The 16,384-nt window shown below is 38.3% G+C and overlaps 1 protein-coding gene across 1 annotated transcript; it reads left to right on the top strand.

Annotated features, from left to right (window-relative positions):
• Nucleotides 1-82: 82 nt before the first annotated feature.
• On the top strand, nucleotides 83-15,109 carry LOC122020077 (adenylyltransferase and sulfurtransferase MOCS3-2-like). Its single transcript, XM_042577814.1, has 11 exons — nucleotides 83-480; nucleotides 1,860-1,952; nucleotides 2,218-2,273; nucleotides 8,200-8,264; nucleotides 8,409-8,483; nucleotides 8,581-8,659; nucleotides 11,622-11,660; nucleotides 11,772-11,880; nucleotides 13,210-13,328; nucleotides 13,931-14,050; nucleotides 14,577-15,109. Exons 1-11 carry the CDS (start codon nucleotides 204-206, stop codon nucleotides 14,955-14,957), a joined length of 1,413 nt encoding a protein of 470 aa, XP_042433748.1. The 5' UTR covers nucleotides 83-203; the 3' UTR covers nucleotides 14,958-15,109.
• Nucleotides 15,110-16,384: the final 1,275 nt, after the last annotated feature.

The raw sequence follows: 16,384 nt of genomic DNA, 5'->3' as shown, positions 1-16,384 counted from the left end.
AGAACACGGCTGAGACAAGGGATAAGTTGAGAAGCGGGGCCATTTCGACAAAATAAGTAAATTATGGGGGTGAAACTAACTTTTCCCATGAGGTTTGGAGATTCAAATTGCTGAAACCCTAAACACGAGCGGAGAGCCGGAGAAGCTGCCGAGAAAGCAAGTGTGCCAAGCCACTCTCCGGCTACTCTCGTGGCTGGCTGGACATGGAGCCGATGAGTAATGGTAGCGGATCATCCGGCACTGATCTCCCCCGTGAGATCGAGAGGCTCCGCGCCGAGAGAGAGGAACTTGAGAACCGAATCCGTCTTCTCGAGGCGGAGCTCGAAGCCCAGGACGCCACGCCGGAGCGCCAGAACGCGTACTGCGGTTTGAACCCTTTTTTGTGCCCTCAAATCAATGGCAATTCGCTCAGCGCCCTTAGCCCTGAGATGATCCAAAGATATAGCCGCCATCTCTTGCTTTCTGATTTTGGCGTGGAAGGTCGGTTAGACGTTTGGTTTAATTATCTGGATTGAATGCTATCCTATTTTTTTCCTGAAAAGGCAGATTCCTAGGAGATATATTTTGTTATCACTAGGACCATTGGTGAGTAGTGTAATAATTTTTCTCTGCTCAAAGGAATCTTTTTTTTATTTCCAAAACTTCTGAATTTGAATTTAATCGTGGGTGTGTAGCATGTTACGATTCTTAATGGTTTAGAAGGGCTGGGAGAAAAGGATTCTCCACCTTTTTTTTGCTGAACCTTTCCTCCCATCAGAGTTCCAGTTAAATGATCCGTCTGTGGAACCAGAGGAACTGATTCTCGACGTTTCCTCTTGTTTTTCAGTCAGTCGAGAACCTGAGATCATAAAATTTCATTGTTTTCCCCATGTGTTGTAATTTTGCAAAGCTGGATCTGCACTGGTCTTCGCTTCAGCTGTAAACCCGATGATACGGTTCACATTGATAATTTTTGGTTGTTTGCAGAAATTCATTCATGTCCAGTGATCGTGACCTCAAAATCTAAATTCTTGTTGTCTATTTATCCCATGCTTGATAGAAAAGTAATCAAAGTATGTGACATATTTTATTTCCTATTGTGTGTTTTACCTTAGTCTGTATAACTGCTTTACATTATGTTCAGATGTTGGTTCATATAGAATCACATTTAATATTGGTGACTATCAGTTAATGTGCCCCAACTCATGGATTAAAATTTCATACTGCGTTGGGCAAAATTTGCCGTTCCATCCACCGCTCAGCACTGGCACAACGGGCCACTGTGGGGTTGTGGAGGCTTCGTGATGCCACGGTGACCTCCACGGGGTTTGCTACAATCCCTCATTTTTTTCTTTTTCTTTTAAAATTATTTTATTTGTATTTTTAATTTTTTTAACATTTAGGTTATTTTTTTTATTTTTAATTAATATATTTTATATTTAAAAAATATTGAAACCAGACACAACACAGTATCGAAACCCTGTTGTTCTTGTCATAAATTGAAACTCCAATACGGGTCAAAATTTTAAACCATGTCCGACTCCCAAATCCCTAGCCTGTATTAGGATTGAGGAGATCACAAATTGATGTTTTTGTTTTTTGGTATTCATCTTGATAATTTTATAGTAAAAAAGAACTAGGCAGTAACCTTTTTGTTAAATATTTGACATAGCTAGTGGCTTGTTTGGCATCGAATGAGGAACATTGACCTTTCCACCAATTGGTAATTTTCTTTTATGATATTCACCTTGATAATTCTATAGTGGATAACATGCTGTAAAAGAAATAGTTAGTGCCTTTTTCTTGAATATTTAAAATATCTAGTAGCTTATTTTGGAGTTTGGTGAGGAACATTGACCTTTTCCAGTGATACTATGCAGGGCAATTGAAACTATCAAGGTCTTCAATCTTGGTGGTTGGCGCTGGAGGGTTGGGATCACCTGCGGCTATGTACCTTGCCGCATGTGGTGTTGGTATGTAGGTTTTTGAAAATTTTCTGCACAACATGCATGCAGCTGTTGCATTGATCTAATGCTGCATTTTCTCCTCATTGGTTTTTACAGGTTAAGCCAATGTTTATATTTCAGAAAAAGATTGATTTGCAGGCTACAACATTTTATTTTTTTTCAAATGCCTCCACTAAATTTGCATCCACTTCCATTTTGCTTTCCTTTAAAGGCATCTTCTTAACTTCTATGGCTTGTGTCTTGTGTTTAGACTTGATCTCGTTTTCTGTAGGTTGCTTAGGTATTGTGGATGGCGACATTGTGGAGTTAAACAATCTACATCGGCAAGTATGTATATCCTCTTTGCATTTCCTCTTTATTTTCCCTCTGCGAACATGTATATCTCTTACCATACACTATTCTACTTAGGCTTCATCATAGTGCTATTATAGGACAAATGAAGAACATATTAGGAAATTCCTCATCTTGTTAATAATTATTTATTTGTAAGAAATTTAATGATATAAAATTTTATATTTTTTATGCTATGCTACTTCACGTATGAAGCTCGTGACGAACCAGTCATGGTCGATCCCAAGTCCGAATAAAGGAGGAGGGTTGCGTTAGGCTGACAGTCATGGTCGGTCTCAATCCCGGATAAAGGAGGAGGGTTGCGTTAGAATGCTTGTCAATGTTAAAATTATGACAAATATTCAATAAATGAATCCATTAAACTATTGTACTATGTTGTTCCCTGGAAGGAACACGTTGCAGATCCGATTGTAACGTCTCGGCAAGGACCGCTACATCTCCAGAACTCAGGTGTAGTATAAATATGTAAAAGTTTGCGTTGCAAGGTCCGACTGTAACGTATCGGCAAGGACCGCTACATCTCCACGAGAACTTGGGTGTAGTGTTAAGTAGGCAAGAGTTCTCACACCATAGGTTGGATAAGAATAAATATGATAGGAAAATTAATAATATAAGATTTGGAACATAGGAACCCTCATTGGTAAATCAATGGAGGTAGTAGATACGATGATTAGGAGAAAAATTAGTATTTTGTGTACAAGAGATAAAATGGGTAGGCGAGAAGGCAAAACTAGTAGAGAACTTGAGTTTTAAGTTATGATATACAAGAAAGAGTAAAGCAAGAAATGGAGTGGGTATTGTTGTAGATAGTTCGTTCAAGGATGAGGTTGCAAGAGTAGTTAAAAAAGAGGATAGAATTATACCCCTTAAGATAATAGTGGCAAAAAAATTATGAACATAATTACCGTAAATGCACCGCAAGTAGGATTAGATTAAGTTATCAAATTAAGGTTTTGGGACAACTTAGATGAAATATTATAAAACATTCCGCTAAATGAAATGATTTTAATAGGAGACAATCTAAATGGACATGTCGGAGTGAAAAATGAGGAATATGAGAGGGTACATAGGGGTTATAGGTTTGGAACGAGAAATGAGGAAGGAAAACTATTAGATCGATCGCACGTGAGAAGGGGGGGGGGTGAATCACGTGGTTTTCAAAAAACTCGTTTTCTCATTTTGAAATCAAAGTATACGAATGCAACGGAAAAACTAAAAAGAACGAGAATACAAGAAGACACAGACAGTTTACTTGGTTCAGAGCCTTTGACGACTCCTACTCCAAGACCCAGATCCTGCGGACCTATCGACGGGTAATCCACTAAAGGTCTCTTCCGGTACCTCCAGAAGAGAAAATCGAGTATAAAGAAAGTTGAACAAGTGCAACACACTGCACTTGTCCTTTTTGCAGTAATTAATTACAAAAGTAAATTATCGACACTTAGAGATTAAAGTGGGAGTGCTTGTGTCGATGTCAATGCGATCGGAAGTTCTCGGAGCAGTCGTCGAGCGTAACAGCTTTGCAGTAGAGTCGTAGCAGGAGCCCGGAGCAATCAGAACCTCAAAAGAACGCGTAGTAGCTCGAATATGTGTTGTTGATGGTTGCTTGGTCGAGCCTATCTTATATAGGCTGTGAAAGGTGCCTTCCATAGGAGTGGAAGGCGCCTTCAACTGGTCAAACTCTATCCCGAACGACTTGGCTCTTATCTGCAATGACGTCCAAGTTTATCCTATGAAAGGTGAGGGGGGGGGGGGGGGGGGTGTGAATCACGTGGTTTTCAAAAACTCGTTTTCTCGTTTTGAAATCAAAGTATACGAATGCAGCGGAAAAACTAAAAAGAACGAGAATACAAGAAGACACAGACAGTTTACTTGGTTCAGAGCCTTTGACAACTCCTACTCCAAGACTCAGATCCTGCGAACCTATCGACAGGTAATCCACTAAAGGTCTCTTCCGGTACCTCCGGGAGAGGAAATTCAGTATAAAGAAAGTTGAACAAGTGCAACATACTGCACTTGTCCTTTTTGCAGTAATTAATTACAAAAGCAAATTATCGACACTTGGAGATTAAAGTGGGAGTGCTTGTGTCGATGTCAATCTGCCGACCGCCATCGAAAGTTCTCGGAGCAATCGTCGAGCGTAACAACTTTGCAGTAGAGTCGTAGCAGGAGCCCGGAGCAATCGGAACCTCAAAAGAACGCGTAGTAGCTCGAATATGTGTTGTTGATGGTTGCTTAGTCGAGCCTGTCTTATATAGGCTGTGAAAGGCGCCTTCCATAGGCGTGGAAGGCGCCTTCAACTGGTCAAACTCTATCCCGAACGACTTGGCTCTTATCTGCGATGACGTCCAAGTTTATCCTGCGGAAGGCGCCTTCCATGGCCATGGAAGGCACCTTCTATGATCAGTGCGAAGGCGCCTTCCATAGCCATGGAAGGCGCCTTGGGACACTGTTCACCCGAAGGTAATTTTTCTTTTTTGTCCTGCAAAACAATGTTAGTCCAATAAACCTGCAAGACAAGTGTTAGCATAATTATAATTAAAGAGCAGTAATTAGTTACTATCCTCCTGGACCAAGAATTAGTTAAGGTCTCAACTTAGGGATCTCAAATGGACCTAAACTGGACCGACGCCAGTTTGCCAGACATCCTGTTGGTCACTCTCCTCCAGTGATTTATCTTTAATTTACCAGTTTGCCAGACATCCGGTTAGCTCGTCGACCTGTCTAGACTTCATGCTAGCTATCTGGTCGGCCCGTTGACCTAGCTCGACTTCTTGCCAAATATCAGGTCAGTCGGTCGACCTATCTGGACTTCGCGCCAGCTATCTGGTCGGCCCGTCGGCCTAGTTGGATTTCGTACCAACTATCCGGTAAACCTAGTTGAATTTCCTGCACACTTAATGTGGTTAGATCACAACAGAATCTAACTTAACTTATTTGTCATTCATCAAAATCCGGATTAGACCGTTAGTGCAAATTGCACCAACAAAAACTATATTAGATTCTGCAATAACATATGCCCTTATATTAGCTAATATGTTTTAAAAAAAAATACTTAGTCACATTCAAAAGTGGGAATAATAAATCACAAATTGACTTTCTTATGGTTAGGAAGAAGGATAGAAAGATTTGTAAAGATTGTAAGGTCATCCCTGAAGAAAGCTTAACTACCCAACTTAGGTTAGTAATGTTGAATATTTGCCTCAAACATAGTATTAATAAAAAAAATATATATACAACTTCTAGAATTAAGTGGTGGAAGTTAAAGGATGAGAAGCAAAATATATTTAAGGAGAAGGTAGGAGTACAAGCATTAGGTGAAATGTACAGTGATTCTAAGAGTGTACTCGGTGAGGGGACATGTACCACTAAGTAAGGAATTTTGGTGGTGGAATGAGAAAGTATAAGAGAAAGTAAAAGAAAAATGAATAGCTTATAAAGAATTATATAATTGTAAGAACGAAGAAAACTTAAAAAAATATACAATAGCCAAGAAAGAAGCTAAAAGAGTAGTGAATAAAGCAAAAAATAAAACTTTTGAACGATTATATCAAAAATTGGATACAAAAGAAGGAGAAAGAGACATTTATAGAATAGTTAAAGTGAGAGAAAGAAAGACAAGAGATTTTATCCAAATAAAATGTACTAAAGATGAATGTATTAGGGTACTAGTAAACGTTAGAGAAATAAAAAAATGATGGAAGAGGTATTTTATCAATTTTTTAATGAAGGTTTAGGCAACCAACTTAACTTAGGTAATTTAAGTAGGTTAAATGAGTATAAAAATTTAAATTTTTATCGTAGAATTCAAACTTTAGAAGTAGAACAAGCTTTAAATGAGATGCATAATGGAAAAGCGGTTTGACCAGATGATATTCTGATAAAGGTATGGAAGTGCCTAGGGAAACAAGGTATTGAATGACTTACAAAATTATTTAACATGATATTAAAAACGAAAAAAATGCTTAATTAATAGAGGATAAGTTTTCTAGTTCCCTTATATAAGAACAAAGGAGATATATAAAATTGTGCAAACTATAGGGTATTAAACTAATGAGCCATACTATGAAACTTTGGAAAAAAAATAATAGAAAAAATATTAAGGAGACCACGGTGACCGAAAATCAATTTGAGTTCATGCCTAGAAGGTTGACAATAGAAGTTATACATCTTCTTAAACAATTAATTGAAAAATATTGAGAACAAAAATAATATCTACACATGGTATTCATTGACTTAAAAAAAGTTTATCATAGAGTTCCAAGAGAAATTATAGGGAGAATTTTAGAAAAGAGAGGTGTTATCGTAACATATATTGAACTAATTAAGGGTACGCACGAGGATGTAATGACTAGAGTAAAAATTTCAAGCGGAGTAACCGAAGCATTTTCAATAAAGATGGGGTTGCATCAATGATTAACTCTAAGTTCCTATCTTTTTACACTAATTATAGACGAACTCACTACACACATTCAAGACACAGTATCGTGGTGTATGTTGTTTGCAGATGATATTATTTTGATAAATGAAACACGTGGAGAAGTAAATGCTAAACTAAAATCTTGGTGGGAAACACTAGAAGGGAAAGGTTTTAGGCTTAGTAGAATAAAGACGGAATATATGGAATTTAAGTTTAACAATATTAGACATAATGAGACAATTGTTAATATAGGAGATGACAAGTTACCCAGAACCGAAAGTTTTAGATATTTAGGATCATTTTTATAAAATGATGGAAGGATTGAGAGAGATGTCTTATATAGAATACAAACAGGATGGTTAAAATAGAGGAAAGCGTCGGGTGTTTTATGTGATTGTAAAATATCTCTAAAACTTAAAGGAAAATTCTACAAAACTGCAGTTAGACCTACTATGCTTTATGGAGCTGAATGTTGGGCACATGAGCAAAAGATGAGAGTTGCCGAGATGGGGATGTTAAGGTGGATGTGTGGACATATGAAAATGAACAGAATAAGAAATGAAAGCATTAGAGAGAAAGTTGCATCTATCGAGGAAAAACTTCGAGAGACACGTTTAAGATGGTATAGGCATGTACTTAGACTAAGGTTTAAAATTTCGACCCGTGCCGAGGTTTCGGTCCTGGACTGAAACGATACGGTTTCGGTATCGTATCGTGTCGTGTCGATATAGTTTCGGTATTTTTTAAATATAAAATATATTAATTAATAAAGTCTCTTTAGATTATCTCCACCATAACTAGGAGTTGATTACAAAAATTAACCTAAGTTTAATTAAAAAAAATCTGACAATTGACACCACTCGCGAGCCCGCACGACTTCGGTGTTGTCGCAAGGTTGCGCCCAGCCATGACCGCGGGGATTGCATGACTCCTTCGGCGCGACCACGTTGGTCGTGCGACCCCTATGCAATGAGCGCAGGGTCACACGATGACTCCACAGCGATAGCGGAAGGGTTATGCGACCTCTCCGCTACTGTTGCAGGGTCGAGCGAGCTCTCTGCTGTGACCACGGGGTCGCGTAACACGTCACACTTGTCGTGGGTCTGGTGCCGAGGTCGTGCCGGTGCCGGTCACCGAGCGGAACGAGACGTTTCGCCCGTTTCGACCGTTTCGGCACGACACTTTAAACCATGACTTAGACGACCAATAAATACTCCAGTTCGGCGATGTGAAATGACAAGCATGTATATCAAACGAGGAAGACCAAGAAAGACTTGGTTAGCAACAATAAAACAAGATAAAATTTATTTAAGTATAGATGATGATATATTAAGAGATAGAGTTCAATGGTGTAAAAGGATCTATATAGCCGATTCCACCTAGTGGGATAAGGTTTGGTTGTTGTTGTTATTTACTTCACGTATGACTAGATTCTTATTTTCATTATTAGAGTTTGTATTCTTGCTGATACTCTGATTTCAGATTATTCACAAAGAAGCATATGTGGGTGAATCAAAAGTGAAATCAGCAGCTTCTGCTTGTCGCGCGTATGTAGATGCCCTTTGCTGGATCTGTTTAATATGAGAATATCTTTTTTTCGTGTGCGCACGATAAACACAATGAATAGTTTCCAATTTCTCTGTGTCGAATTATATTTGAGGACTTTATCAGATTGAGTTATATGATTCCAGGATTAATTCCTCTGTGAAGGTGGTTGAACACCAAGATGCTTTGAAGACAGCGAATGCATTGGATATAGTGAGACAGTATCCTTAACAAAGTCTATATATTTTTCAAACTTCACTTCTCCATTCAATAGTGGCTAAATTATCTTGCTTTCCAAGGCTACTGTTATTTCCAAAGATATGATGTTGTTGTTGATGCAACAGATAACCTTCCAAGTCGTTACATGATCAGTGATTGCTGTGTTTTTTTAGATAAGGTAATGTTTGGTTAATCTAATTCCTAAGAAACCTTCAAAGTTTTGCTGTTAGTTCTATCAGACTCAGATTTCATCACTTGCCAGCAGTTCATGGTGATTACAGAATTGATGCCACCTAGAAATTGATGGATAAAACTCTTAACTTCAAGCCTAAGTTCAAAATAAAGATACTACAACACCTTGGTTTCCGGCTACAGTGTAGCCAAATATGATGGATTCTTATTGGTGTTTATTCAATTTACAACATTATTCTCTTTGACACTTGCTGTTCATGCATATGGGAGTTAGCCTTTGTTATCTTCTGATTGGGGATCAATACGACAGTTGAAAAATTGAAGTTTCAAATCAAACATTTTCTGAAGTGTCAATATTTGAGTGTCTAAATTCACAATTTGCTATGAATACCATAGGGCAGCCTACCTATTAATATTTATCCATCCGCTTGGGTACTGTACTGTTGTCCTGTGAGGTGATGAACAACATCGTTTATACCTTTATAGTGTTGTTGACATATAACAGTCATCAAGGTTCATGCCATACTATACCTATGGTATGTAGCAGTCCATCTTTGAGTTTGATTCTCTAATAGCCATTTTCTTAGGTTATGAGATCAAAATGACTGAAGCAAATTGTCCTCATGAGTAATCCAAATTTAGGCCTTGAAATCAATAGTCTCAATTATCTTATTCTTACTTACCTCTATAAGCAAATTAAAATATATTTGCTTTATGATGCAATATCAGTTCTTTTGTGGAGGTTGATATTTTGAAAATTAAGCTTGATTTCTGCTCTTTCTCAAATTGTATCTCATGTTTGTATTACCTGGAAAGAAGTAGAGCTTTCCATGAACATCCAATTTCATAGAATAATCTTAATACAATTGAGGTCTTGGCCCAAAACTTATGCAGTGGAAAAGGAAAGGATTAGCAGTGGATCAGCAACCGTGGGAAGGAAAGATCAGTGAGAAAGGATCAGCAGTGAGTAAGGGAAACTCACCAGGCCATGAGCTTGGCCACTGTGAGCTCATGATTAGGCCTTACAATTGTGTGGCTGTCGTAAGTTCTTGACAAAGCCTAGCTGCCATGAGGCTGCTGCGAGCTTACGGCTAGGCCAACTTCTGCAGCCTTGAGCTTAAGGTGGCCTTGTGGAGACTTCTTGACCTGGTCTGGCTTCTATGAGGCCTAGGGGTGTCAATTCAGGTGGGTCGGGTCGGGTTTGTCAGGTCAATTTTTTTTTTTTAAATCACAACCCAAATCCGATCAGAACCCAAATTCAACTTGAAACCCTAAACTTGAACCCAACCCGAATAACCCGATAAACCTGATTCAAAACGACTTTTTTTTTGGCTATTTTTCATATAAGTATTTATTTTTATCTAAATACATCAACATTATTGTACTAACATTGATATTAATATACATAAAAGTATAATTTTCAAAATAAAATTTGATTTAACCCCAAAAAACACACTAAACCCTAAATTCAGGTTGACTCAGCCCGATCCGAAAATTTTAAACTTGAAACCCTCCAACCCGAACCGGACCTGAACCTAAAAATTCTCAACTTGAACCTGATTTTTTTCGGGTTGACTCGGGTTGGGTTGTTGGGGTTGGTGACTTGGCCTGGCCATCATGAACTAACGACCTCGTCTGTCACCTCATACAGTCATATTGGCATGTTGTTGGGGGCACACAGAGAAGAAGTTGCGGTAGTCGCCTTTTGGGTGGACAAAAAATGAGAGGACCTTGGGTTTCATTAAGTAAACGAGGGAATCTCGACTCATGCGATACATCCTTTCCCTCTTCCATTCTTAGGAGTAAACAAGGCATTAGTGTCTCAAGAGGTTATTGTGTGCTGATGGATGGGTGGAAGATGAATTTTGTTTGTGCCAACTGACACAAAGTGATATTTTAAACCCTGATATGTAATAAATATTTGCATTGAATCTATACATATTGATTAGGGGAATAAAGAATTTAAGAATTAATACTATTAGAATCACCTTGTAGCTAACGCAGGTTGTGAGCCTGAATAAGTCATCTTCTTCACTATAACCATGACATAATTTATAAGCCCCTAAAAGAGCAGGGTCACCTTATGTAGCTTCTTTTTCTTGTCAGTGTCACTTGTGTGGTCACTGCCAAAACCCATTTTCCCATGGGCTAGAGCATCTCAGAGAGCTATGAAACATTGTAGGTGACAACTACAACGAGGTGCCTACATCCACAAAATGGAAAATAAGAGATTGAAGAGGTTGTGATGGGAATATACAAATGACACATTAAAGTGGCTTGTGGATTTGCAAGCAAAGGCAAGGGTTCTACACATCTTGGGGTCGCAGGAAGATTGAAGGTTGAGGGAGAAGAAACATAGAAAGTAAATAGGCAATTGAACATATTAGAAATGTTTTCATGGCAATTGTTGAATGGGATTGTTCAGAAGGAGAAGCTGCAAGCTTGAGCAGAGTAATTCGATCAGTGATCAAGTGAATTTTAGAGATGAAGTAGGAACTAATTAATGGGAAATAATATTTCCATTTTATGTAATTAGTTGCATAGTTTCATATGGTTAATATTCAAAATCTATTACAAACCATCTTGAATGAGGACTATTCAATTGAAACCTTTATTCAAGGCAGTTAATTGCATAATTTTCAATGGATAATTCCCCCAAACAGATGATAATATACCATTTGAAGCTTGCATTTGTTTTTGATATTTTGAATGTATAAAATTAATAATGCAACTGTCAAAATATGATACGAGAATTAGAAAACAGATGGCAATTTCTGGTCAGTTATTCAAAATAAAAGAAAAGGCTTAACCAGCAAATATTAGAGAAGACAGGTGTTGAACACGGCTTCGTCTATATATATATATATATATATATATATATATATATATATATGACATTGAATTTGTTATGGCATCCTTCATGACTGGTTGCTTGCTCTTCCTTGCAGCCTCTAATATCAGGTGCAGCATTGGGCTTGGAAGGTCAGGTAGTCTTATACTAAAAATCTGCTTCCTTTGGATGGCATTGCTGTATTGTATAGAACCTAAAAGATTTGAGTTCCAAACTGTTATTTCTAAGACAGTTCACTTTTATGTAGCTCACTGTTTATCATCATAATGGAGGTCCTTGTTACCGGTGTCTTTTTCCCACCCCACCACCTGCTGCGGCATGTCAAAGATGTTCTGATAGTGGTGTTCTTGGGATAGGTGAGTTGCAAATCATATAATCAGTTTCTGCCAGTGATTTTCTTACCTCTCACAAATTTCCATCCATGCTTAGTTTCATAAAGATCTGCTTAGTTCGAGTACGTCCTGTTGTATCATTGGCAATCAAAATCATGGTTTGAAATCTCATACTGTGTTGGACGAAACGGTCGAAACATATCGTTCTAATAAATCATTGAAACTCGATACCACTCGATACCAAAGTTCAAAATCTCAAGTTGTGTCAGGTAGTTTCAATCTTTAATCGGAAAGATACTATTCCAGTATCATGTTGACGCTCTGATGTATAGTGTAGGTGATAGATTAGAGGTTGAAGGAGGAAAGAGATGAAGCAAAGGAGGATACATTGTCTTTGCTGAGTGGTATTGAGTTTCGGTAATTTAGTGGAATGATATGTTTCAATTGTTTCTCCCGTCATGGTACAATATTTAAAACCATACTTGGCACAGATAATGTCTCATTTCTTTTTCAACTCTAATCCATTATCGACACCATGCATCGAAATATCAACACAATATCGAAATGACTTGAGATTTTGTAACATCCTTTCTTTATTCTCTATGTGCTTGGAGGGAGGGAGGTTGGAGAAAAAGGTATGGGTGTAAACAAACCGAGCTTTAGCTCTGTTCAAGCTTATTTAATAAAAATCTTATAAAGCTCGAGTCAAGCTCGAGCCCTATTTATCGAGCTTAATTAATAGAATTGTTGTCCTTATAAATTAGGTTAAACAGTTATCTAATACATGAAAATTATATATTTTTTTATTTTAACATATTATGAATAATTTAATATTATAAAAATTTATAAATTACTATATTTTTATTTTTTGGAATAAAAAATTAAGAAATAAAATTTACAAATAAATTTTACACAAATTAATAAGAAAGCTTATTCATAAATTGTTCATGAATGTTAACGAACCAAGCTTCTTCGAATGTGCGGTTCATTAACTTTGTTCATAAATGAGTTTTATCGGATCAAATACCAGTTGTGTGAATCACTGCAACATGACACTGGATGTACGGTGGTACAACTATTTCTTTCTACCATTAGTTGATAAAATTCTTTGATTGTGTTTTTTCTTATGCAATTGATATGCTTATGAAACCATGTAGATTTTTTTTCTTTGTAATTATCACCGAAAGAGTACTATTAGTTGGTGAAATTCTCTTCTATTTGCCAATGTAATTGATATGCCTCTGAAGTGGCTTAGACTTTTTGTTGTCTTTTTCTCTATAATTATGAATAATCTATTTATTGCTCTGAACTTTTTTGGTGGTCTGGTGCAACATGTCTATATTGGCTAATTAGTTCCGGGAGTGATTGGTTGTCTCCAAGCTTTAGAGGCCATAAAAGTTGTCTGCAATGTTGGTGAAGCTCTCTCTGGAAGAATGCTTCTTTTTGATGCATTATCTTCTCGATTCCGCACTGTATGTTACTTGACTCTAGTAAAAATTCCACTTAGCTTGTCTCTCATTTTTTTGTTTTTTCAAATTCATTTTTATTTGTATACTATTTGTAATGTTATGATAGACATGTAACTGGGCATGCATATCAACAACTTGAGCATGATGAATAATCTTATTGACTGAATTTTCTTTTTGGATTTGGATTATTTAGTATACCGTGAACCTTTTCCTTGGTGCTTGATGCTTCACTCCTAAGATGTAAAGATATTCGCAATTTGGCAGTTTGATCTTGTATTTTGCATATGGAAAATACCCACTGTGCAGGTGATGAAGCTCTGAATCTTCTTTGTAGCTGTCACTATATTGCATTACTGGACATTTTTTCAAACGTGTTTTCATCATCTACCTAAAAACCAAAGGACATTTACTAGAGAATAAAAGATTAGGACATTTACAAATTATCTTTTATCCTCTAAGATATTTACAGCTTCTAATTTAAATAAAAGTTGGAGGTCACTAAGGACATTTACAAATTATTTTTTTCCATGGTCTTCTCTAGTATATGAGATTGGTAATCTTTATAGAATTATTTGATACTCACAAAGCTGCACTACTTTTTCTAGGTCAAGATTAGAGGAAGATCTCCACTTTGTCCTGTTTGTGGTGAAAATGCTGTGTTTACTTCAGAAATTTTTGAAAGTTTTGATTATGAGAACTTCACTCAATCCCCTATGTCTGACAAGGTAAGCTTGCTACTTACATAGTAATGTATGATGTTTTGTATTGTTAATATAACATTCAGCAAGTTGTAGGATTTAATTATCTCAGTTAATTGAGTTACTTTTAAGTTTTCAACTTGTATCGGTTTACTTCTCCATCTGATGTAGTTTGGTTGCTTTATTTTATCAATTCTTGTAGATAGTTGTCTTGCATGATTCTTAATATCTGCTCCTGTAGAAGTATAATGATATATAAACAACTATCATTTGCAAATGATGAACGCTGTTAAATTGTTTAAAATATATTTAAAACGGAAGTATTTCCCTCCATTTCATGTGGGAAGGCCAAATTTTATTCTTTTAATTTTTAGATGGAAGAAGGTTACTAGGGAAAAGAGGAAACGTTCTAAATTTCTTAATGAGAATTAATAGAATGGTGAATTTTGTTGAATGAGTTCAGGAAAAGTTTTAATTAGTCTAAGACACATGACAATATGACAACATGGTTGGGAAGAGCTCAATATTTCTGGTATAATTATTTATCTTGCAGGCAAGCAACACACTGAGCCTGATTCCTGAGACTTCACGGATCAGCAGTAAAGAGTATAATGAAATTGTTAACAATGGCGAGCCGCATGTATTGGTGGATGTAAGGCCAGCACATCACTTCAAAATTACAGCTATTCCCAAGTCAATTAACATACCTCTGTCCACTCTAGAAGATAAGCTTTCTACAATCGATTCAATTATGAAGGAAGCAGGGCAAGATTCCGCTAAATGTGCTGGCTTGTATTTAGTTTGTAGGAGAGGCAACGATTCCCAGAGGGCTGTTCACTTTCTCAGCAAAAATGGTTTTCCTCTTGCCAAGGACATTGTTGGGGGGCTTCAGTCTTGGGCACAAGATGTTGATCGCACATTTCCAACTTATTAAGGAACAATTGTTTATTAAGATATGACTATATATAGTATGAAAATTTCGTGTTTCTATAAAATACTTGATCGCACATTTCCAACTTATTAAGGAACAATTGTTTATTAAGATATGACTGCATATATAGTATGAAAATTTCGTGTTTCTATAAATTATTATTGGTTGTGATTTGTTAGACTCAAGTGACATGGAATGGATCATTTCATCATGGTTGTCTCAAGTTGTACCCACCATTATGTCTTACAATCTGATGATATTTATTGGATTTTGTGACTGTTGTGTCATAGTTGCTTTAAGGACTTCAGTGATGCATGGGTGGTGGCTAATGGTATATGATGCGGATGTAGCATAGGTGCATAAGAGAGATTATAGAGATATAGAGAGATATTTTTGTCATTTGGTTGCTTAGGGCTTGAAGATGCACGGTTCATGTGTTGCAGTCGAGGAGGTGGGGCGCGTCTTCTCTGTCGTCGGGGAAAACAAGGGGGGCACTGGTCGCACACACGCCGTCACCACCTCTCTCGTCGGCGAGCCAGCGGTCCTCCCTCTCCTCTCACTGGCAGACGCCCCCAACCTTCTCGACGCGGACATCGTCGAGCGGCACTGCAGCCTCCTCACGCCACCTCCGTCGGCGCGAACAGGGAAGAAAGCTTCTTCTACGTCTCTCGCCGTCGCGCCGTCTTTCCTTCTCCTCTCTCCCTCTCCGCTTGCTGGGAGACGCCTCCGACCACCACTTCTCTCCTCATGCGTCACCCCCTTCTTCCTTTTGCGGTTGGGTCAGCGCCACCAGAGAGGGCTCGTCTCCGTTCTGCCACCACCAGGGGCCTACAGCCACCACGCGTCGTAGCTTCCTTCGCTGGTAGCTACCGTGCTCCATAGCCTCTTTCGTCGGCAGCCCCCACGTGTCGTAGCTTCTTTCGCCAGCATCCACCGTGCGCCACAGTTTTTTCGCTAGTAGCCACCACGCGTCGCAGCTTCCTTCGCCGGCAGCCACCGTGAGCCGCATCCTCTTTCGTCGGCAGCCACCGCGCGCCATAGGCTCTTTCGTCGGTAGTCACCGCGCGCCACAGCCTCTTCCACCGACAGCCACTGCATGCCGCAACCTCCCTTGTCGGCAGTCTCCACGTGCCGGCAATCCATGTGTCGGAAGTCCACTCGCCGACTTTGCCTCAATTCCAATTCTGTGTCACTATTGTGTTCCGACCCCTGTGCCAATCCAGTTTGTGTGTAGTATCCCGAGCTACAGTCGTAGTGCAACCTGTTGTTGTGTTTCGACCTACGCGCCTTGTGGTGTTTCAGCCTGCGTGTCATATTATGTCCCGACCTGCGTGCTGATGTCATCTCCCGACTTGCGTGCCGCCATTATCTCTCGGCAGATATGTCATTTTCCGGATCCAGGTCGCGCTCAGCTCTAGGTAGGCAGATTC

Source organism: Zingiber officinale, chromosome 9A, assembly GCF_018446385.1.
Source record: "Zingiber officinale cultivar Zhangliang chromosome 9A, Zo_v1.1, whole genome shotgun sequence".
Classification (NCBI taxonomy): domain Eukaryota; kingdom Viridiplantae; phylum Streptophyta; class Magnoliopsida; order Zingiberales; family Zingiberaceae; genus Zingiber; species Zingiber officinale.
This window is presented reverse-complemented; position numbering and strand designations above follow the sequence as displayed.